Source organism: Girardinichthys multiradiatus, chromosome 1 (genome assembly GCF_021462225.1).
Source record: "Girardinichthys multiradiatus isolate DD_20200921_A chromosome 1, DD_fGirMul_XY1, whole genome shotgun sequence".
NCBI classification, from domain to species: Eukaryota; Metazoa; Chordata; class Actinopteri; order Cyprinodontiformes; family Goodeidae; genus Girardinichthys; species Girardinichthys multiradiatus.
The window spans coordinates 16,366,315-16,390,629 of record NC_061794.1 but is presented as its reverse complement, the minus strand read 5'-3'; the positions used below and the strand labels follow the sequence as shown (position 1 = coordinate 16,390,629).

The 24,315-nt window shown below is 38.1% G+C and overlaps 1 protein-coding gene across 1 annotated transcript; it reads left to right on the top strand.

The window, feature by feature from the left end:
- Positions 1–350: 350 nt before the first annotated feature.
- Positions 351–23,281, top strand: si:dkey-72l14.3 (Glyco_hydro_56 domain-containing protein). The gene is made up of 7 exons (XM_047352371.1): positions 351–708; positions 13,032–13,641; positions 13,936–14,184; positions 17,724–17,870; positions 17,963–18,049; positions 19,241–19,435; positions 19,755–23,281. The coding sequence occupies exons 2-7, from the start codon at positions 13,075–13,077 to the stop codon at positions 20,130–20,132; spliced, it is 1,623 nt and encodes a 540-aa protein (XP_047208327.1). The 5' UTR covers positions 351–708; positions 13,032–13,074; the 3' UTR covers positions 20,133–23,281.
- The last annotated feature ends 1,034 nt before the right edge of the window (positions 23,282–24,315 follow it).

Below are 24,315 nucleotides of genomic sequence, written 5' to 3'. Positions count from 1 at the left end.
ATGCACACAGCGTCAGTGTTACCAAAACATCCAAAGAAAACAACTGATTCAATCAAGGGGTAAACTAGATTAGGGTGATCAGGATTTGTGAGGGAGGAAAAAAGACGCATGGGGAGGAGGGAAGTTTGAGAAACTTAAAAACTAAATTTAATTAAGAAAGAAGATGGTCTTTCTTCAGCCAAGAGCCCCAGTGGGAGAGCAGCGGATTACTGGATTACATGGAGCGTCGCTGGTCATGTGAGGCAGCATGGTCTACACTGACCCCGCTTACCATCTCTGAGGAAGGCAGCTAAGCCTGGCTGCGAACATGAACACACACATGCTGCTGTCCAAGCATCCTTCAATCTCCTGGAAGGACCTCAAATGACTTCTCGATCTCTGCTTAACTTCCTCTCATACCTCTTTTATATCTTTCCTTCTTAGTTTTTCACCCTGTCTTCCTCTCCCGACACCTTTTAATTCTCTCGACTATTTCTGTCCCCTTATCTCCTTTTCTTCCTCCTTGTCTTTTCCTGTCTGCCTCCTATGTCTTCTAGGAGCCTTTTTCTGTTGCATGTTCATCAATGCCTTCACAAATCAGGCAGTGTTCTTTGCTTTTTCTATCCAGGGGAGTAAACAATGAAACTAAATATAGAAGAATAACCCATTTCAGAACCAGAAGCAGAAACTTGCTTGTCCTGACTGAAAGACACAGGAATGTTGGCCTGGGTAAGTTTAACTTTCTTTGATTTGTCAGCAGTACAACGTTTTATTATTACTGTTTTATTTTAGTATAGGTCCAAAATGTACATGCACAAGCAAAGCCATATGAACAGATGTTTAAAAATGGTTTTCTTTTGCAGATTGTGCATGAATATATAATGTAGATTGGAAATTCAAACCCATGTGATCTAGATACAGCTACTTGCCTTTCTAGATTGTACTGCAAAAATATAATTTCATTTAAACTTAGTCAAGCTGAGTAAAGATTTAAATTTTTTTTCAGTGGCAAACCTTTAACCCACTGAAGATTGTATAAATTGGATAGACGTTATTCTCAATCAAATCAGTTTTAGTAACAACTATACATTGTATTTTACAACAGCAGAATGCAAATGTAGAACGTAAATCTTTGGATCAAAAATGGAGCTTTATTAGGAGGTCTGTGGGTGAAGGATCAAGAGAGAGAACAAACCCAGACACGGTCCTTAAAAAGATAATGGACAAAGCCAAGAAATGTGTACTTCCTTACTTAGACAGAGACAATAACAAAAGGTTAACCAGGTAATTGGGAACAGGTGAAAGCATTTAAATAAGCACTGGCAGGAGAACAACAGACTGGAAGTAAGAGCCAAGTTAATTGAACACAATTAGATGTGCCATTTATTGTGAAATGTTCCTTCACAATAAATGGCACATCTAAAAAAGCTAAATATTAATAACAAAATAGAAAATCTACAGGTGTAACTTCAAAGGACACATGAGACCAAAGCATAGGTTAGGTTTAGTAGTAACTTAATTCAATAAAAAAGATTAACAATATAAAAGAAATCCACAATTATATACAAAAAGTTGTATAACCTGAATAACTTGTGTATTTAATTTTAAGTTCAATTGTATAATAATATAGTATTCAATATTAATCAGTTTCATTTTCATCTTTATTTTTTCATTGACTGTTTTTTTAAATGTTAAATGTTTTATAAACACTTAAAGAATAAACACATTAAATGTACATTTTAAATTATTTAAATATTTTTGAATAAACCTAAAATGTACTTAAACTTAAAAATTTCTATCAGTCAGAGCTCCGGCTCCCTTCAGTGACAAACAAAAACAATTTAATGAATTATGTATACCCAATGTTTTCTACAGAAATATTACACACAATCCTTGTAAATTATATATTTTGATCAAAATTGATCTTTTGAGGGATTAGCTTTATAGATAGTCAATTATGGTACCGTTATTGGGAGGAAAAAACAAACTGTCGGGATAAGAACAGCCAGTTGTCATGATGATAAACTAATTGATGTTTGCAAACCCCAATAACTGATATTGTTACTTTTTCAACATTTATTTTTTATGGCTGTGTATGGTGACATATGTGTAGCCAGGAAGAAATTATTGTGTTAATTTCAAAACACTTTTATCACATTAAATGACACAAAATATTCGGAAAACGTCCATAATGCTCATCCCAACTTAGTGTGTTCACTATTATTTTGTGTGTGAGCTAAGGGCTACACATTCTTTTGAACTGCTATTAGATATTGTATTTAAATTTCACATTTTGTTATTATAACTTAAGTATATCATCTTTTTAAATAATTTTTTATATTTATACTTTTGTACATATTATTATGCAATGTTGCTTTATCTTTGTAAATTACTTTGTTTGGTCTGTTTGAACTAATTTATGTTATGCACAATTATTGTGAGTGAAAAATTTCCCTCCTGGGATAAACAAATCTTCCTAAGTATTAGATGTTTCTAATATGCTTAAATAGATACATCTAAAAGTCTAACAAATAATTTATAATTAAGTGTTTTGTGTATTGTTGGCGTGTAGGTTGAAGTTTTATACCAGTTCTCAAGGTTTTTGTCTCCACGTGATGTTTTAGGCACATGCCGGGTTGCAGTGCAGCCTTTTTTATAGCACGATATGCATACAATGTCTACGCTTAGTCGGATGTGAATCATATTTTCTCCAACGATAGCAAAGGTGTGAAAATGTTTTCCCTTTAACCAACTAATACTTGATAGTTTCATTGGAGGAGCAGGTTAGATTAAGGCATGGTGATGTTGATGTCTTGAAGTTAGGGTTAACAAATGACATAAAGAGTAAGAGGGGTCATGCCATCCACAAGCTGTTTGTGTGTAAACTTTAGCAGGCCATCTGGAGTATTCAGGAAGTTTTCCACTTGTTTGCAGGACAACTGGGCAAGTGTGCACAGTGGTGAAAGACAGCAACATAAGTGCCTTTTAATAATCATATACTTTGTAACCTAGGTGTAAGGTAAGGTGGCTGGATTCCCTGACTCTGTGCCTTCCTTCTCTCCTTCAGTTTCCTCTGCACTGTCTTTTTTCTCTCTCTGACTCTGAAATCTTCTCATTTTCACCTCTTACTCTAACATCATTTTCCTCATCTTCACTCATTTCTTGACCTGTTGCACTTTCAGTGGCCTCCTTCACCTGTGACCCTCCTGGTCTCTAGCATTCTTCTTTCCTCAAATCTCACAGTCTTTTCTTCCTTCTCATTCCTCACTTTTTTGCGAAAGGAACTGGAAATGTCTCCACTTTTAAATTTCCTTTTCATTGTCATCTGCAATGGGCAAGCATCAAGATTTGGAAGAATTAGCCCATTTATTACCATAAGACTAACTATATAAAACCAGAAATGATCACATTGACACAGGTCACACAAGCAGCTATATTTAAAAATCTTATTCTCAAGGCAGCCAATTTTATATTTTCCCGATCTGACGGATGTGGTTTAACTGTACCTCATTGCCGTGATATTAATCGTATAGAGCCGTCAGTGAAACTGCAGCCCCTTTTTTCATAGGTAAACCTCTCATTAACTGTTATGGTGCTTATTGTAAGCTAAACTAACAAGGGAAATATGGTAACACCCTTATAAATCACACGTGAGTCACCGTCGTCTAATAAATGTATTACACGGTGAACATCGGTCACTTCAGCAGAAATTTAATTCATTGCAAACTTAAGTTGACTTTACTGTTGTGTTAAAACATCACCTGGACAAACTGACAGAAACCTGGACACCTTGGCTGCTCCACTCTGCTGGTCTGCAGACAGACTGCCTCTGGTAGGCAGACAGTGTTTGATGCAGGGCTGCAACTAAGTTTTTCAGGGACCTCTGATGATATCTACAATTATATAATTTTGATGGATTAATGTTTAATCTGAAGGCTGTAAGAGGCTTTTGAATAAACAAGCGATTAGTAATTACAAGTATTTTAAAGACATAAAAGTAGGGGTCAGCTGGGGGGCAAGGGTCTACAGTACGGGGGCAGTTACCCCACACCTTGCCCCAATGTAGATTCGTCCCTGAGTTTTCAGTGGCAAACTTTCAAGGGTCACAAATGGGCATGTGTCAGTATACAATTCTCTCAGTATGTTAACCTTGAGTAGAAATACCACAAATCCATAGAAGCAACGAAATTTATTTTTAAGAAGAAATGTATAACATACTGTAAAAGCTTTTATTTAAACCAAATAAACAGTAGCCGTTCCTACCACTGCTAATATAACAGATTTATTATTAGAGTTATAATAATACGAGACTAAAGCAAAACTATGGAACATCCTCTAAATTTAGTAGTAGTTTTCAATTGCTTATAGTACAGAATATTATACCTTTTTTTTTTTTTTTTGCTTTTCTGCTTTTTATAGAGCATCACAACTACAATAAGCTGATATTAGCTGGTTAAATAGTAGGGCTATCTGCTCTATGGGTGCTTACCAGGAAGCAACCATATCTATCTTTCATATGACCGTATTGTATAGCAATAGGCAGGGGAGGAGGGATTGTTGCATTACTCTATTTTCCATTCAGTCTTAGAACATTTTGATAACTTCAACCCTTTCTCTAGAATCTCATTAAATGGACATTGATCTGTAAAAAATTTATAATGGTTTTGGAATCTTAACTTTTTAAAGCAAAAAATAAAACAAAAAAAATCACAAGAAAGTTGATGGTATTGTGAAATATCAAGGTGCTCAAGGCAGGATAAATCAAACATTATACTTAGCCAATTTGGCTACTTTGCTGAGAAGGCAGTGCAGAGAAAAAGTAGAGTGGAGGGCACCAGTCCTCAAGGCATAATCCACCAAGACCCCCAAACACCAGGTCACCTTTTACAGTAGACTGAATCAGACAGAGGAGAAAATGGGTGAGTTACTTCATTTTTTAAGCAGTGATAAACAAACAGTGTAGGAGTCAAAATCTTGTCAGGTTGGTTTGTATATATGTCATTTTTATTTTCTTAATCTTTTCAAATACACTATTTTTTATTGAATGTCCTTGCTAAGTATTATGTGTTGCTTTGTATTGGGAATACCTTTTTTTTTTTCCTTTCTAGCAGCCTCAAACACATTAATGGGTGTATATTTTTATTAAATAAATTATTTAGATTAAAATAACCTTTATGGGCTGTATATCAACTTTACCTTTGCTCTAATTGTGGACTCCTGTGAAGTACTACTTTGCCCAAAAGGATCTTAATAGGTGGACCTAATTGCTAAATACAATTAAATACGGTATTAATTCAATTACTTAATTACAAAAATATTGCAGCAGTCCAACGTCTGAGTGTTTTTTACCCTCTTTGGACAGCTCAAAAATTACTGCAACAAAAAGGAGCATTTTATTGAAATTTTATGGATAACTGTTTTTTAAACAGAACAAAACTAGCAATTATTACTCTTTGGGCTGATGTATATCTTGGCCAAGGCACTCCCATGTAACATGTTTTTAAGTATGCGGCACTTTATTTCCTTGTAAGAACTACAAAAACTACATTTACTAAAAATATACTTTTTATTTTATGGATCAGGTAATATTTAAGGACATGCTGGGATAAAGGCCAGTGTAGATACTACGCTTAACACAGTATCTTTACACCCTCATATACAGTACTTCAGTGCATTTCATCGGGTTTTAATTAGATAGACCAACACAAAGTAGTTCATAATTGTCAAGCAGAAAGAAAATATACATAAAAATTTAAAAGTGTTACTGAAGGAAAGTCACATGAACATATGTTTGCAGTTTGTTGTAAGCCATGTAGGAAAGAAGGTGCTCTAGTCAAATGTGACCTGAACTTAACTTTTTTGATCTACATAAAAAACACTACTTTGTAGTGGAAAACGAACACTGTGCATCATGAGTGTAAAATATGGTGGTGACAGAATCATGCTCTGGGGATGCATTTCTACATAATGGATAGGGAAGTTAGTCAACACAAGACAACCCTGAATGTTAAGCCAGAGATGTGTTAGAATGGTCCAGTCAAAGTTCAGACCTTAATCAAATTAAGAATTTGCAAGGCCAGCGAATTTAACTGAGCTTGAGCTATTTTGCAAAAAAAAAAAAAAAAGGGTGTAAATGTTGGTCTCTAACATGTGAAGTTGAAGTTGAGCCTGAGCTGGAGACATAACATATGAATATTACAGCTGTAATTGCAGCAAAAGGTTCTAGAAAGTATTGCCTCGATGGGCTGAAAACAAATGTACATCAAACTTTTCACATTTTTATAGGTAAATGTCTATTACATAAAATCCCAATAAAATATTCTGATGTTTTCTCTTTTTAATGAAAGAAAACGTGAAAGAAGTTCAAGAGGAATGAATAGTTTTGTACCATATGTTGGTATTTAATAACACATTTTGGAACAAGTATCATGTCCATATTTTAATAAACCTCATGGACCCACAGTCTTCTCCTTACAGGCAAATAACCCTGGACTGTCCTTGTTTTTCTCAGTTCCAGTTGTACAAACACTTCTTATGGAATTAACCTTGAAAACCTCGAGCATTTAGTGCTAGATTTGGTCTGCACTGCAGTCTGATCCAACCTAACCTAACCCTTCCCACCTGTCACCCCAACCGTTCATCCCGCTGCTTCCCAACGACTGGCACGATAAAGCCGAGCGCTCTTAAAATTCGTTTTTTGCTATGGAAATTACTTTGCAATTGCAACTAAGCATCCATGACACTATTCAGATGAACATTTCTAACCCTATTCATAAAATTGTGAGAGTAAGAGAAAGACGAAGGTGTTATTTTAATCACATCTGGTATAATTTAGTCAGAATCACTTGGCCACATTTAATTAACTAAATTGAAAAGAAAAACGTTGATGCATTGATGAGGCAATGCTGCAAAAACAAAGAAATTATTTAGTGTGCAAAAGATTTTCTTTTGATATAAATCATTTCAGAATACATTCACGTCCTATAATGATACTGATTTAATAATTCTGATACTAATATATATAATTCACATGAAAAATTTGCAGGTTTACTTGATTTCAAATATTAAGTCAAACAGAAGTGCAACGTAATATTTAAGTGTTCAGATTACTGGTGTCTTAATGTGCAATAATAAGAAAGAGCCCAAGTAGAGAATAAGTAGGTCAAGCAGCTAAATGATATAAGACTGATAGATAAAATAAATAGTAACAAAGTTAAAGCAACTCAGAGGGCCCTAGGAGCTGATTTCCTGCCTCTTATAAACATCATGTGAATCTAACACTAAATCATTACAAATAACAGAGATCTCTAAAAACAGGCCAGCTGGTCCTACATTTAAAGTAAAAAAACTAAATTAAGAGTCAGCCATAACTCTGTACACACAGTCCATAAAAAGAAAGATTGATCCGGCTTTCCTGTACGCTCTTTATTGGTTCTTACTAATTGGACCTGGCCAGGTTCACCTGAGGAGAAAAAGCAGAGGACATCAAGAAACACGTGCAAAACACAGAGGAAATCTTTCAACGGTGTTTAAATCTGCTTCATTCCCACCTTTAAAAGGGTGTTACTACAGCTGTTTGGTGTTGCATTGTTTCTAGTCTTAAAATATATAACCCAAAATTAGGTTGTTTAGCACATTGTTTTAATCCCCCTATTAGCATAATTCTAAATCCCTCTGATGTTTGCAATAAACAAATGATGTCAAAAACGTTTTAATAGTTAAATGAAACTAATACTACAAGGATTCGATCAAAATGCCACATAAGAGCACACGTTTGCAAATCAGCCATAGTCTTAAACCAAGCTGATGTAACCAATCAACGGCTTTATTTGCTGCATTAGGCGAGCTTCAGACAGAACATTGTATGGTTACACTGTATGTTAGAAATAAGGCTAAGTCAAGAAAAATCTCAAAAAAGATTAAAAGATAGTAAAAGTGCTGAATGTTCCTAGAGATGCAGTTGGAAGGATCGATTGAAAGTTTACAGTTAAAGAAACAGTGGCTACATCACCTGGATGGAGCAGAAGGAGGAAGCCTAAAATGACGGCCACCAGATTCCTAAGGAGTCAGGTGGAGTCAAGACCTGCTGCAAGACTTGGTGCCAACAGCAGGCACTGAGGTTGTAGTCTTCACAGTAAGGTACATACTGAACACTGAAGGGCTTCATGTCTGAACTATAAGATACAAACACTACTGATCCAAAAGCACAAGACAAGTGTGCTGCAATTGGCTCAGAACTTGTTCAGAAATAAGGCAAAGAGGTTTTGGGATTCTGTTCAGTGGAGCGATGAATGAAACCTGGAACTTGGCCCTATGGCTCAGCAGTCCTGTATTTTTGGAGGAGGATAGAAAGAAGCATCTGCTGAATAAAACACCATTCCTACAGTGAAGCATGGTGGTGGCTCAGTAATGCTAAGGGGCTGCTTTGCTTCCTCTGACACATGCAGGGTTTGGAGGGCTATATGTATTCAATCCATAATCAGGAAATCCTGGGAGAAAATATCAAGCTGTTGGTAGCAAAGCTGAAGCATCAAACAGGACAAAGATCCCAAGCACATCTCAATGTCCTTCAAGGCTTGATTTCAGAAGAAGTCTCTGAAGATATTATGGTGGCCATCATAGTAAGGTTTGAAAAAATCAGCTGCAGCACACAAACTCAAGTATATGAATGGACTGGAGGCTTTTGCCCATGAGGAGTGGGTTGAGGTTTCTCAGCAACGCTGCCAGAAGCTGGTATCTGGTCATGAAGTATGTTCGCAGCAGGTCATGACAGCAGAAGGCTGCTCTGGTCAGTACCAGAGAGGCTCGTCATGAAGGGGGTGAATTAGTTTGAGGCCGCAGTAGTTATTTAAAGTGGAACTAGTTATGTTAGGCCGTTTAAATTGTTCTGACTTGATTTGCTTATTGGAAGTGTGATATTTAAATCTGGAACATTAGTTATATTAGCCAAAAGGGAACTTTAAACTGAGATAGCTATAGCTATGAATAAACTAAAAACCGAAGGGGAAATAAAGAAAGCTGAAGGAGGAAATGCAGCCAAATATGTTAAAAGAAATACATTTTTCATGAACATGAAGGACCATAAGGTGACTCCTCAAGCTAAAGAAAGAGATGACTAGTAATTCATATAAGATGTCATATTGTCGGGGTTAACTTTAAATAAACAAGTTTCTAATACACACATGTTGCTATTGTAGATGCGTCAAAGTACACGAAAATAGAGAAATAAGCAGTAAACGTCCAACTGGCGACAGCTCCTGTGCGAACGAACAGCTCTATGACTCCCACCTAATCCATTTAACTGGTAAACATTGAGTTGTTGCAGCCTGGCTAAACTGGTCCTTTTGTTGGCTTTGAGATGAAGTGACGCATTTATCGTCCTAATCTTAGCTGCTTTCACACCATTATTGGCTCCTTATGCTCATTTTCTCCGTATTTATCGAGCAACGCACTGCAGGAAAGAAACATAAATGGCGCTGTCAGAGAAAGGCAGTAATAACATGTTCAAGGCAACAAATATGAAAAGGAAACATCACAGAAGTTCTTTAATTTAGAATGAAAAGGTTAGATTTTTGTCTTAAAACACACTACATCGGTTTGAAAAAACTCTACTCCCAGTAAGCAATAATAATGTTTAGCAGCATGACGATGATAGCATTCAGCTTCCATTTGCAAGTGTAAGGATTATTTAAAAAAAGAAATCAAATTCCCAGCAGGTCCGACCTCAGTTTATTTCTTATCTAATTGGCACAGATTAGAGGCTTTCATGGTGGAGAGGCAAACACATTAAGTGTGAGGTGTAAGTGAGCAGGAAACATTCTCCGAGGAAAAATCAGATGATTTTCTCTACTTAAAATTACTTAGGACAAAAAAGTATAATCCTGAACTGCTTTATTGATAAATAGCATTTATAAACTATTAGCTACCTAACCCAAATAATAAATTTTTCCTGAATTATATCAATAAACCATTAAAAAAATAAAAATGTCTTAACAACAGACGCTAAACTACCAGGAAAAAAAAATAAGGTGCATTTTTAAAACTTTGAGCAGAGGAGGCAGCAGGCACAGGATCAGCGTTTGAACAAACAGAAAAGTAAACACAGAGAAGAGGCTTATCCGGAACAGATTAGCCACTTCTCACATTTACCACTCACTACAAGCAGTGAGATAGGGATTACATCTACCATAATGGGATTACAGCTATTGCAATACAAAAAGGTAACACGTTCAGGCTGGATTAATGTCATTTTGAAAACAGAAAATGCTGCTGATGAGAATGTAACATTCTTTTTTAAAAGTCAAAACTTCGTTTATGGCAAAATTACTGAAAAACCCGGTAATCTGGGTCGTTATTTATTCTCAGTAGCAAATCTTTTAAAACCACTAACATTTCTTCTAGAATACAGCTGGCAAACTAAACTCTAAATGTGATGCATAAGGGTGTTAAAGGACATACTTCTTGGCAAATTTTACTTAGAAGTTGAAAAGTGTATTAATTAAAAGATTAGTGTGTTCACAGAGCATCCGACCACTGCTGACAAAAAGGGCAAAACAAAGGCCCAAAAAACATCTGCATGATCCCCAAGACTTTTGAAAAAATATTCTGTGGGCCGAGAGGACAAAAGTGGAGTGCATCCTATCACATCTTATGCAAACCAAACAGCATTTGAGAAAATGAACACTATACTGAAAGTCAAACATAGTGGTGGCAGTATGATGACCTGGGGCTGCTTGATTAAGGTTCGATTTTTTGACCTTAGCTCAAGCACATTTGGGTTATGTACCAGTGCAGTTATCCAAAGCACACCAGGTAGTCCACCTCTGAACGGGTCTAAGAGAACAAAATAAAAGTATCAGAGTGGCCTAGTCAAATTCCAGACTTCAGTCCTATTGTGATGCTGTTGGATCGATTCCCTTAAACATGCTGGTTATGCTCAAAAACCCTCCAATGTGGCTTACTTAAAACAATTCTGTAAGGAAGAGTGGGCCAAAATTCCTCCACCATGACGTATAAGACTTGTTACCTATTATCCCAAACACCTGCTAAGGGTGGCATAACCAGTCATTAGGTTTAGAGGCTAATTACTTTTTCACAGATGGTCAGATTGGTTTGAAAGGCTTTTTACCCTTGGTAAAGAAAAACATCATTTAAAAACAGATTTTGGTATTTATGCAGGTTATGTTGGTCTGAAGTTGTAATTTGTTTGCAAATCTGAAACCTGAAAGTGTGACAAAAAAGTGAAAACAGAAGAAATCTGAAAGGTGTTATGTATTTTATATGTACTTAGCGTTTTCCATTTTGATTCAATTTGAGTAATAAAGATATTGTAGAATCATTTAAACATTAAAACATGAAAAATTGACTGTGTGTGTTCCTTTCACCATGATTGCATAATACTTAATATACCTAATAATATTTAATAATTTTAGGTTTTTTTTACTCACATCCAAAGCACTCTTTTCAATTCCCCTGCATGTAACATGCATGCAGTATTTTGTTTTTCTGGCCCATAATAAAATTATGTCAGATCCATTTATTTTGTGAACAAAAACAGAAATAGCACTACTGACATCATCTTTATATTTCCTTGATTTGAACATTTCAGCAAGAATATGCACCCAACTTGCTATTTCTTTTTTTGTTTTGTCCACATTTTTCTACATAATCGGTTTAGAAAGAAAGAAGGCATCAGCAAGACACTATGCACAGCATGACCTCTGACCATGGTAGAATTATTGGCTTATAATGTTGAGTGTCTGAAGGCTTATTTGACACCTGTCAACATTCATTACCACAACTGTTCTTTTGCTGTTACACTGACATTTTCACTGGCACTTCCCTAAAAAAAACTGGATTGATTAAAAAGATAAAAATATATTTAGCATAAGTTATTACATTTTAAAGGAAAGGTGTGAGTTACACTAATTTATCCAAGACATGTTGTAATCAGTCAGAAATCAATTAAGCAGTGTTAAAAATAAGATTTAGATAGAATGCACAAGAATACAAACAAATGTGAGCGATGGCTCATACATCTTCACTGACACATAATTCACTCCCCAGTTAGGTTGCAAGATTACATGATGTTTTCTATTAAAAAACACTAAACCACCTATAAAACAATGTAATGAGGCAGGATTATTGAAAAGGTGCTTCAGGGTATGAGAGGAGGAGAATGATGGTGTCTCCTGTCTGTTTTTTTGTCAACGAGCAGGATTTTGTGTCGTGTTTTGGAGGATTTCGTGACATTTAGAACTGTATCTATTATATCTCTGCCAGTCACTTCTCACTTAGAGGGACATTTCCTTTTTTAATGGCTTGTTAGAAAGCATGCAGCTATTTGTGCTCTCGATGAGAGTCGTTACCACTAACAAGCGCTTAGCTTTTGTCACCAAAATGTGAGTTTCCTGGTGAAAGAAAACAAATGAGAAGACAATAAATATTGACTTTTTATGTTACCAATTTAAAAAGACTTTAAATTGTTACAGAACAAAAAAAAAGGGCCCGTGTCTTTTACTGATTGCACAATACTGGTAGTATGTAGATCCATTTAAAGACATTTTGCAAATGTTAGATATATATATACCACTTAAAAAATTAGCCAACTTTAAATTGATCAGTTCTAATAAGTTTGTAGTAGACAATGAAACCAGTGTGATTCTGAGCTAAGGAACACCACTATAATTTATCCAAAGCAGTTATAATACTGTACATAGAAAAACATGTCATTTGAATTTCCTTTGTCCCATTTCTCAAATTTCTGAGAAGATATTTGTGTTTGTTGAAGAGGTGCAGCTTGCAGTGGAACTGTGGAGAGCAGTAGTTCTGCCTTAGACCAGCTAAATGTCTAATATAACTCAATAATGTTAACTGTATTTCTATGATGAAAGGCTTTCCCTGTGGATTGGTTTGTTACAAGGTCCTAATCTTGCTATAGTGACATGCTGATTAGTTGGCCGATGATCCAAAACAGCTCTGACTGGTGATGATCCTGTTTTTCTGTTCATTAATTGCCTCCATCATTAAGCAAAAGTGACTTTGTTTTTCAGCAACATGATTGACTGCGAGGGCCTGAACAGCTGAGCTGCTTCAATGGCGTGGAATGAACCACAGTTCCATCCAGATCCACAGCCGCTACCAAAACAGACACAGTGCAATTTTCTATTTTATTCATCCACACTGATCTTCATCGTGATTGGTTACTTTGCTGGTCCCTGTAATCCTGGTCCAGCAAAGCCTGCCCGTCTTCCACTCCTGTCTGGACAACCTTTCATTATCTTCTGGGGGATCCCAGACTCTTCCTGCATCGGCCGCCTAAACCCCACATCTTTTGGTATGGAACGGGAGGGTCGAGTAGCTGTCTTTTACGAGGATTCGCTGGGTAACTACCCATATTTTCAAGACAAAAACACACCAATCAACGGAGGGATTCCACAGTACACACGACTGGATGGCCATGTCCAGAAGATGAAGCAGGACTTGGAGGCGGCTTTACCTGCCCCCAGGTACCTGGGCCTGGGGGTCCTCCGTTGGGCAGAGTGGGTCCCCCAGTGGTCAAGAAACCAAGAAAAACAGACAATGTACCTGGAGGCATCCAGGAAACTGCTCAGGAGTTTCTTTCCTAAATGGACCCCAGAGGAAGTGGAGAAGTGGTCACAGGTAAGCAAAGATCAGGAAAATGTTTTTTACAGGGAGAGATAAAGGATGAAAAGTAATGTAAGAAAAGAAAGAAAAGGTGGTAAGAAAAGGTTTCCTTATCAAACAAGAAGGAAAGCATGAAAATAGTATTTATAGAAATAAAAAAGTGATAACAGAAAATAAAAATAAAAAAAACAGATGTGAGAGTACACAAAAGACATCATAGCGATGATGTACCTTTACAATTTACAATTTTTTTGTCATAAAGTAGGAAATGATTAGACATTTCTGACAGATGCTCCCATATTGCTACAGGTGGACTTTGAGGCAGCAGCCCAGTCAGTCATGGTGGAGACTCTGCGTGAGGTTAAAAGGTTGAGACCCAAGGCATTGTGGGGTTTCTCTCCTTTCCCTGGCTGCTATAACAGCGACCCCACCCAAACCCAGTTAGCCAATTACACCGGCCAGTGCCCTCCTGCAGAGATGGATCTCAACGATGAGCTTCTGTGGCTGTGGAAAAGAAGCTCCGCACTCTTCCCCCTCCTGACCCTGGAGAAGCGGCAGGTATCATTTATGCAGTTTTTAAATAACAGATTCTATTTTTATAGTTTATTTCAAACGTTAGCAAGAGACAAACAGGACACTTTGAGGACAAAAAAGACCAGAAGAAAACATATTTTTGCTTGAACAAAATCCTGTTTTATGTGTTTGTGCTAATCAAAATCATAGGCCCCTTTCACACCAGATTCAGATCACAATACAGTCCCAAAAACAACCAGAATATGGATACTCATTGCAAAGTATTTGAAAAGTGTTCTAACCCTAAAGAGGTGCAGAAACTTACCCCCTATCACACATATAATTAGATATGATGGAAATGGCTTTAACATGGTGGTAGGATAGCCAGGACAGCAGCACATACCAAGTACCAAGAAGTTAGATGTTTCAGGATTGGTTCTTAAATGATATTAACATTCAAAATTTGTCACGAACCATCAATGTTCCACTGGCTGTGGAGGTCCTAGGAACTGTGGGGTGGTCATCACATACTGCATAACAGACTTCATTAACTTCTGTTTAGACAACATTGTGCCCCCATGAAGGTACAGTCTTTCTCCACTAACAAATACTGGATCAACCAAGAGAGATTTAGATCAGGAAACAACGAGGAGATGAGAGCTGTGCAGATAGTACTGAGAAGAAAGATCAGGGGTGGAAAAACAGGAAGATGTGGAGGACCAGCTGGAGGTGAACATCAGTGGGGGTTGGAAGAGCCTGAAAACAATATTAGGTTACAAACCAAACAACCAAGGTATAGAAGATTTATGGTGGATGAATAATCTGAACCAGTACTTCAATAGGTTTGATCAGACACTCATCCCTCCCCCGCCCAGTCTCCCCTGCTGTAATCCCCCCCTTACCTTCAATGTCTGCCTGCTTTACTTCACATCTCTCAGATCTCAGCCATCACCCACCCATCCACTTCAAAGAACTCCATCCTACAACCCCCCTCCCCCACCACCATCCCATACCTTTCAACACTTCATGTGAGGAACAAGCTGCGAAAGATCAAGGTGCGAAAGGCTACAGGTCCAGTTTGCATTAGCTCCAGGCTCCTGACAACTGTGTGTCATCATTGGCTAGAAGTTCAACATGAGTCTGAAGCTGGGGAAAAGTACCACATCTGTGGAAGACCTCCTATGTGGTACCAGTGTCTGAGACCACACATCTGAAGGAGCTCAGCAACTACAGGCCAGTAGCATGGACCTTGCATCTGATAAAGACCCTCAAGAGATTGGTCCACAACCATCTTCACCCCCTGGTGAGATCTTCATTAGATCCGCTGCAGTTCGCCTACCAGCCTGACATCAGGGTGGATGATGCCATCATCTACCTATTGCACTGAGCTCTGCCCATCTGAGCATTACCATGTCTCACACTGCCATAGTCGGTCTCATCACAGGTGAAGACGATTTAGAATACAGTGGACACAGGACTTTGTGAACTGGTGCCAGTGGAACCATCTTCTGACCAACGCAGGGAAAACTGATGCTGTTGATGGATTTCCACAGTAACAGACCCACCACACTCACATCGGTCCACATCCAGGGAACAAGATTGTACACATTTTTTTTTTTTTACATATTTTGTTGCGGCTATGCAGGAATACAATATGGAGCAGATGGTTGTCTACATGTGCAAGGGCAGTTTTGTTCTACAAAAAGGATATCTCAAGACAGTATCCTAATTGCGTGAGTAGATATAAGTGTGTTTGTGTTGAGTGGGTGTGTGTGAGTGCAGGTTTGTACATTTTTAAGTGTGGTGAGAACGGTAGAAGGCCTGCAATCCACGGCACATAAGAGCAGCAAAGGACAGGTAGACCTGGCTCCAGAAGGCTGCTGTAGGGCCCGACAGCCATATGCAGAGCATGGCAGTAGGTCGCGAGCAAGGCACAGGGGCAGCAGTCCCAGGGACAAACAGGTACAGAGTGAGACGCAGGACACTGAGTCCCTCAGACCCAGCCACGCCATCACCCCAGCCGTGCAGGCAAGCCTGGGAACAGGTCCCCCTCAGGCCCAGGACCGCACCAACGCCGGCAGCAAGACCGCCTGGCACCAAGCAGGGGAGACCCCCCCCCCAGAGCTCCCAACACGTCAGGCGCGCACCAGCTCACCACAGCAGTCGGAACCCAGAGGGACTAAGGTAGGAGAGGCAAACATTGTATTTCACCCTGGGGGGCAAGTCCCAAGAGGTCTAGAGGGAGGGATACCCACCAGAGTCCAGCGCGGCCCGCGCAGCCCTCAACCAGCCTAACACACCTCCGGTAGCCATAGGCCACTAGACGGGGGCTCACTACTATGGGAAATGGCATGAGCACCCACACAGATAATACCCCACCAAGAAGGGCAGCTTCCCTCCCCTGGTGGTTGTGTAAGTGTCTTTGGTAATGTGAATTGTTGTCATTAATGCAAACGTGTATGTGATCATGGACTCTCATAAGTACCTGGGTGTTTACTTAAACAATAAACTAGACTGGAGTCACAACACTGATGCTTTTTACAGAGAGGGTCAGAGCAGATTCTATCTGCTAAGGAAGCTGAGATGTTTTGCAGTGCAGAGGGCATTCCTTAAGACCTTTCCTGACTCCGTGGTAGCATCAGCCATCTTCTATCGAATAGTTTGTTCGAGCTGCAGCTTATCTACAGCTGAGAGAAAATGATTAGATAAGCTCATTAGGAAGGCCAGCTCTGTCCTAGGATGCCCCCTCGAACCAGTGCAGGTGGCGGGAGACAGAAGAACTCTAGCAAAAATAACATCACTGTTAGACAATGTCTCCCACCCTATACATAAACCTGTTGCAGAACCGGAGAGCTCCTTCAGTAACAGGCTGCTGCACCCTTGGAGCACAACAGAGCGTTATCTTTATAACCATCACTTCTCCCAACAAGCTCAATAAGTATTCACATCCCTGCTGTTATTTTCATTTTATCAATTTCTAGTAAATATTCTGTTCTTTTTAAGCACAAATATACACAAACATTTTGTACATTTTCAGAATTACCCTACTCAGTTGCACATTTCTTTAAATCTGAGTATGTTATTTGTAATAAATGTAAATTATTTTTTCTTGTGCTATAAATGTTTCCCTTACTGTACAGTCTCCAATTCTTATTTTTTACTTTTATGTACATGCTTCCATTTGCCTATCACTTTTATGCCAATACACCTGAATGCCCCCACTGTTGGACAATAAAGGATAAAGGTTCTTAAACGTGGGTCCTCTTAGCAGGTAGAGTCTGCTCTGACCCTTGATGTTAATAGCATCAGTGTTGTGACTCCAGTCTAGTTTATTGTTCAGGTGAACATCCAGGTATCCAGGTACTTACACCTGCAGAAATCCACCCCCAGCTCCTTAGTTTTCCTTGCACTGATCACGAGATAGTTCTGCTGGCACCAGTCCACAGAGTTCTGTGTCCACTGTCCATACTCTGAGTCATCCTGAGGGGCCATAACTGGCAATAAAATATAATCTAAAGAAGACAGTTATGAAAATAATAATTTTTTTTACTTGGTTTATTGTGTAAATATACATTTTTCTGCAGGGCGGGACTGTGGCAGCCAGGTCCTTTTTATCAAGTCAAATAAAAGAAGCACTACGATTAGCATCTGTGGCTGGAGCAGACTTCGATCTACCTGTTTTTCCTTTGATAAAGAGTGTTTATGCTTCCACTAAAACTTTCTTATCACAGGTAAGAAATAACAGTAATCCAGTAGTTGGTCCAGTGCAATACCACAAAGTGATCAAAACTTACTTTGGGAAAATTTTGCTTTTTTTTTTAAGGCTGACCTCATCAACACTATAGGAGAGAGTGCTGCCATGGGAACTGCAGGAGTTGTCATCTGGGATAGAAGTGAAATGAAAACAGAGGTACTCGATAAAACAAAACCATGTAAAATCACTATAAAAATTGCTTATAAAGGTATTTCCCCCCACTTTGAACATTCTTAGATTTGATCACGTTACAAGCACAAACCTATATATATTATTGGTATTTAATGTGGCAGAATAAAACAAAATAGGACATAATTGTAAAGATTAATAGAAATGAAACATGGTTTTCAAAGTTGTTTTACAAATCAAAACCTGAAGTGTGGAGTGCCTTTGCATTTAGTTGCCCTTACCACCTTTCACTACAATTATTAGTCTTTGAAGGTTTGTCTCTACCAGCTTTATGTTATCTAAAGGTTGAAATTGAATAGTTCTGGCTGCCTGTTTAGAGTTTTCTTGCTGGTAGGTAAATATCTGCCCTAGTCTTTTGTAGCCTCAAACAGGTTTTTGTACAGGATTACCCTCAATGTGGCTCCATCCATCTTACCATCAACTTATCAGCTTTGTGCTCTTGCTGAGGAAATGCAGCTCCACAGCATGATGCTGTCACCATAGGATGGTGTATTTAAATTGATATGCGGTGAGAGAGTTTTCAACAACAAAGCAAAAAGTTCAAATATGTTCTAATCTGACCACATCTTCCACATGTTTGCTGTATGGATGGCTTGTGGTAAACTGCAAATTGGAAGTTTTTTTCTCCACATTCTTCAAATGCAGCAATACTTAGTCCTGTTAACAGATTCAACCACATGAAACCTCTCATCAACCTGTATACACCATCCCCAGCATGAAACACAGTGGTGGGGACATTAGGCTGTGGGGAAGATCAGATTTTTATTTGTAAAAAGAACTATGTATCATTATGCCTCCACTATTTTCTGTTGAGCCAGTACATAAAATACATTGAAAGGTGTGGCGGTGAAATTGCAAAATGTTCAAATGTTTATGGGGTTTAGACATTTTTGCAAGGCACTGTGCGGGGCTCATAATTTTTTAAGTTAACAGCTCAGCATACAGCTTTACTGTTTTATTTTTTTCTTTCTTTCTTATTTATGCTTCAAACCTTTTTTCTTGTGCAATTTGTGCGTCAACCGGCATGTCTACCAGAGTTCACTAATCAGGGCCTGTCAAACTTCGATCTTTATAAATGAAACTTGCTTTTTGCATCTATCATCCTATATACCTTTGTTTCTATCATCCACTCATGTAATTCTGCCCATCTGTCCCCAGAGAGAATGCCAAGACCTGGCAGTGTTTGTTCGTAAAGTCCTGGGCCCTTACTCCGTCAACGTTACCACTGCAACTCAATCCTGTTCAGTCTCCCTTTGCCAGGGGAAGGGTCGGTGTGTTCGTCAAAATCAAGATAGCTCTGCTTATCTCCATCTTCCAGCCCAATCCAGTGCAGCAGAGAAGGCAACGGAAAAGGTAATAAAGAGGAATATTTAGAGCACAATTTAGATGACGTGCTTCTCTTCTCAATTACTGTCAGAATAAGCACATACAAACCACTGCTGCAACAGTAAACTATACACAGAAGCAGTCACAACCTTGCCTAGAGATAAACATTTCTTTTTTTCTTAAGGTCTTTTGTGTGATAAATTCAATTCAGAAAAAACTAAAGATACAACTAAGCATGCTAGAATGTGAGTTTTTCATTTCTACTCTAGCGTGGATGGATATTGTAAAATATAAAATAATGACATTAATCTTTGAAAAGAACCACTGTTATTGTTCTCTCTCTCAGGCAGAGCGAGCAGAAGCCACCGAACAGCCTGATGCAGGGACTAAAGCAGCTGAACTGGATCCAGCTGAGATCTGGAAAAAAGACTTCCAATGCCAGTGGTACAAGAGTGCAGATGTGGAAATCTCTGAATGGCAGGCCCCCAAAGACGGGGCGTCTAATGGAGGAAAAGCTGATGGAAGTGCTGGAAACACAGCAGAGACCAGAACAGCTTCCGCAACAAGAAGTGCCTCTGAGACTACTTTTGGAGGAAGAGATTTTGCTGGTACGGGCAGTCAAACAGCTTTACAGGAAGTACAGACAGACAGTGGTACTGAACTGAGTGGCCCAAAGCTACATGCTTTGCTTCTGCTGCTGGGAGCTGGATGCTTATGCCTGTAACCTTAAAGTAAAAACTAACCCAGTCTTCATCCAGGGGGGTCTGTAGTATAACTGCGAATACAAACCACAACAAAGTGACCTTTAAATAGACTTGTCTCTAACAGCTGTAGGATTTCTGCTTTGTAACTAAATTAGGTACCACTTAACAATAAGTCTCCCCTTATAGATTGCTCATAAATAGTTTACAGATATGTTATTGATTAATCTGTAAACACATTACAAATCATTAATAAGTGTTTATTATGCATTAATTAGAGGGGGAGAAAGAGACAAAACTGACTGGTTTCTTGCCAAATAGTGTGTCAAATCTGTTCACCTGTATATTTAATGTAGAGTTGCTATTTTAAACATTTGAGAATAAGTTATCACCTTATAAACACAATTTGTAAACATGTTTGGTAGCGTATAATATATTCTACTTAATCATTGCATTATAAATACTTGATTTTGTAATGTGTTAATTAATAACATATCTGTAAACTATTAGTGATCTATAAGGGGAGCCTTATTGTAAAGTGGTACCCTAACTTACATACTTAATTTTCAAAAAAGGAATTCAAATTATATTTGGAGCAGATATCACTGAATGTGCCAAGGCACGGTGGTAGAGACCTTAACACTGACAGAAGGGAAGGGAAAGTAAACACCTGTTGAGTAGACTATGTAATGTGAAGGTCTATGCACCATGGCAGAACTTCAGGAAACAGGTCTTTATCTCCTCACATTCAGATTCTTGTTAATATTTGTATCGGGCTGGTAATGCCTCTACTTTGCCACCTACAAGTTATCCAAAATTCATTTTAAGATGTTATCGCTTTTTAACTCTTCAAGGACTTGCACACCACAGTGTGCTGATGATTTAAACATGCCTAACGAGGATTTGGGATTGTTGAACCAACTCTTTTTATAAGTTCCTAGGTCCTCACTGAAAAGCAAGGAGAAAAGTGCTGCTTCGGTTGCTTCACCAAAGCTCTGGATCTGTTTCCAAGTTCCTATTGACCCAGGGTTATTAACAATTAAAAAAAACTTATGAAATGAATTGTTCAGCTGTTTTAAAGTGATGTCTGTGAGGTTATTATCACAATTAATTCCCTTAGCTGTAGAAGAAAGAGGTCATATTGTAGTGGGTTTAGGGATAAGTGAAGAAATCCCGAGCGGCAGAAGGCTAACTGCTATTCAGACTATGTTTTATTTTCATTTATTGTGTTGTTTCATATGGCCTGTCTCTGCATTTCAGGCATAACACATGAAGAGTTGGTTGCCTACATGCCAGTATTTGTATGACCTTAGGTCATTTGGATGATGTGTAAAGGTGTGTGTGTGTGCGTATGCGTATGTAAATCTATTCCTTGGAGGTACAATGTTGGGTGAAAAGGGCAGAAACCCTACAACACTCAGCTCCTAAGAGTAACACTGGGCCCCTGAAAGCTGCAGCAGCCCCAGGCAGACAGACACAAGGCACCTCCACAGGATAGACCTGACATAGAGGTAGGTTCACAGAGAAACACAGAAGCAGCAGTCTCCAGGTCAAAGGGGCAAAGAGACCCACTCCAGCAACGTCCCGCACTGCAGGCCAAGCCCAGAGCCTGGTCGTCCCTGCAGCTGGACACACCCCCAAAAGCCCCCGAATCCAAGACTGCCTAGTACAAATAGAGGTACAACCAGGGCACTGTAACACAAATGTTGTTCAGCTGAAAAAATATCAGCAAACATAGTTAATATAGCGTTGAAGCCCATAGACCAGGAGAACTCTTTACACAACTGAATGCGCACAAAGAGAAAGTAAAAGTACAGTCTTTTTGAGGATAGATACCGAATAGATATTTTACTGAATGAATTGGAAATTCTTTTATCTAATACTACAAAGAATGAGTTTCAACAGCAAATCAATAGACATAATAAAAATAACATATAATGAACCCACAGCTAGATTAAAGATAAATGGAAGCCTGACTGGAACAGTTTATTAAGATCAAATTCAAGGCATCATCCCTGTCAAGGTATAAGACAAAATGCAGTAACGAATAACTGGGGTGTCGAGGAGACAATGGACTACAATAGCAGAGGACATATTTTCAAGGGAAAAACACAAAGGATGAAATTACAAGAACCAGAAATGGACAAAAAAAATGGACAAGTTACATGAAGGCATGAATCAAGTAAAAGGTATCGCTCCAAGGTAAATCTTTCCTTTTAGTAGAATGTAACCACTCAATAACTCGATAACAAAACATAGGTAAGGGGGAGTCAGTCTGACTAACTGCTAGCCTTCAACACTGAGGACTTTTCTTTTCTACAGATTTTATGCAATATGACATATGAACTACAAGTATGGGGATTATTAGTATAAATTTATTTTGTCTGTACAAAACTATACTGGATTTGAGGTTGTTGTAAATGTGCTTTAAAAACCAAATAAATAAAATGAAAAAATATTTTAAAAAGGGGGCTCAAACAAACATGCAGCGGCATTTACATATACTAATAAAGATATCTAGTGTCATTATACATTATAAATACAGAGGTTTAAATGAATTCATTTGTTTTCTAGATATTATGTTATTACTGAAGGTGATCTCAATGACATGTCATTGGCAGAGAGGCAGGTCACACGATGGATAGATCATCAGCCTGTCACAGAAAAACAACTTTCATGGCTCACTTACTCCAAAGTTAAATTTAGCATCACTAATGAACTAATGTTGAGAGTAAGCTGGCATTTCCAGAGTAGACTTAAATCAAGGGGCATTCTAATTCTGACAGCCAGTAATAAACAGTTCAGATGTTAAAGTCATACAATGCGAACATCTGACACCCCAGGGCTACAGATTTTGCATAACTGCGTATAAGGTGCATAAAAAAGGCTCGTCTATTAAAAAAATACTGAATTTCTAAGATCTCTGGCCTCCCCTGCCTGACTTTTGGTGAAACTACACCGGGACCTTGTTGAAACATCAGCGGAAGCAGGTGTAGATAGTAAACAGTTTCAGTACGGTGTACAACAGATCATCAGTTATGCAAAAAACTGAAGAAAAAAAAAATGTTCTGAGTCTGGTCCGTCAACACGGTCACACGCTCCTCGAGGGACAACATTGTTAAGGAAAAGGCTAAATGTTTAAATGTTATTTATTCTTTCATTTTAACATAAACTCAAAAAATAAAAATCTATTTAATTATGTACACAAATATACACCACCCATCCATAGTTTGGAGACACCCTCTCATTCGATGGTTTGTCTTTATTTTTATTCCTACCTCTGGAAACTCCTTCAAGACTGCTGGAAAACTATTTCAGGTGATGACCTCATGAAGCTCATCAAGAGAATGCCAAGAGTGTAATCAAAACAAAATGGGACTATTTTAAACAATCTAAAATATTAAAGATCTTTTAAATTATTTCGCCAGCTTTTGCTTGCTACATAATTCTAAATATTTTGCTTCATAGTGTTAATATCGTCACTCTGTATTGATGAATGTAGAAATGACAAAGGTGTGTCCAAACTTTTGATGGGCAGTGTAACTGTACAACAAAAAGCTAATTGATATTTCATTATGTCCAAGGACAATAGAGGGCCATGTCTTCTCTTCTCAATTTAAAAAAGATTAACAAATTAAAACAAACACCACTAAAATGTCAGTATATCTTTCAGGATCATCAAGAAATGTACAGTTAAATACTCATTTATGCTTTTACATTTTAATGGCTTCTTAGTTACTTATTTTAACTCTCTTTTCCAAGCTTTAAAAAATTTCTTCCATTACTGTTTAAACAAGTGTGATAAAGCCAATGAGTTGGCTTTAGATCAGCTTACAAAGTATTTAATCTTTGTCTATTGGATCATTTAAAATAGAAGGCCCTGCGCTGCATTTGCTGCTGAATGTCGGCCCTTCATCAGCTTTGACATCAGTATTTCACGGATAGTTTAACAAAAGCATGGAGAGCAAAGAAATATCAAATCTGTTTTTTATTTAAACCTACTTTTCAGGTACACTAAAGGCAGCACAAACTGACACCAAAGATGAAAATGCCACACAACGTTCAGGTAAATGTAAAAAAGAATAGGGTGTAGATGTTTGCATAATGCAATTAGGATCAAAATACTTCACGTGTTCAGCTAATTCCATAGAGGTTATGTAGAACAGTGCAACAAAAATATTGAGATATCAGCATCATGTTCAGAGA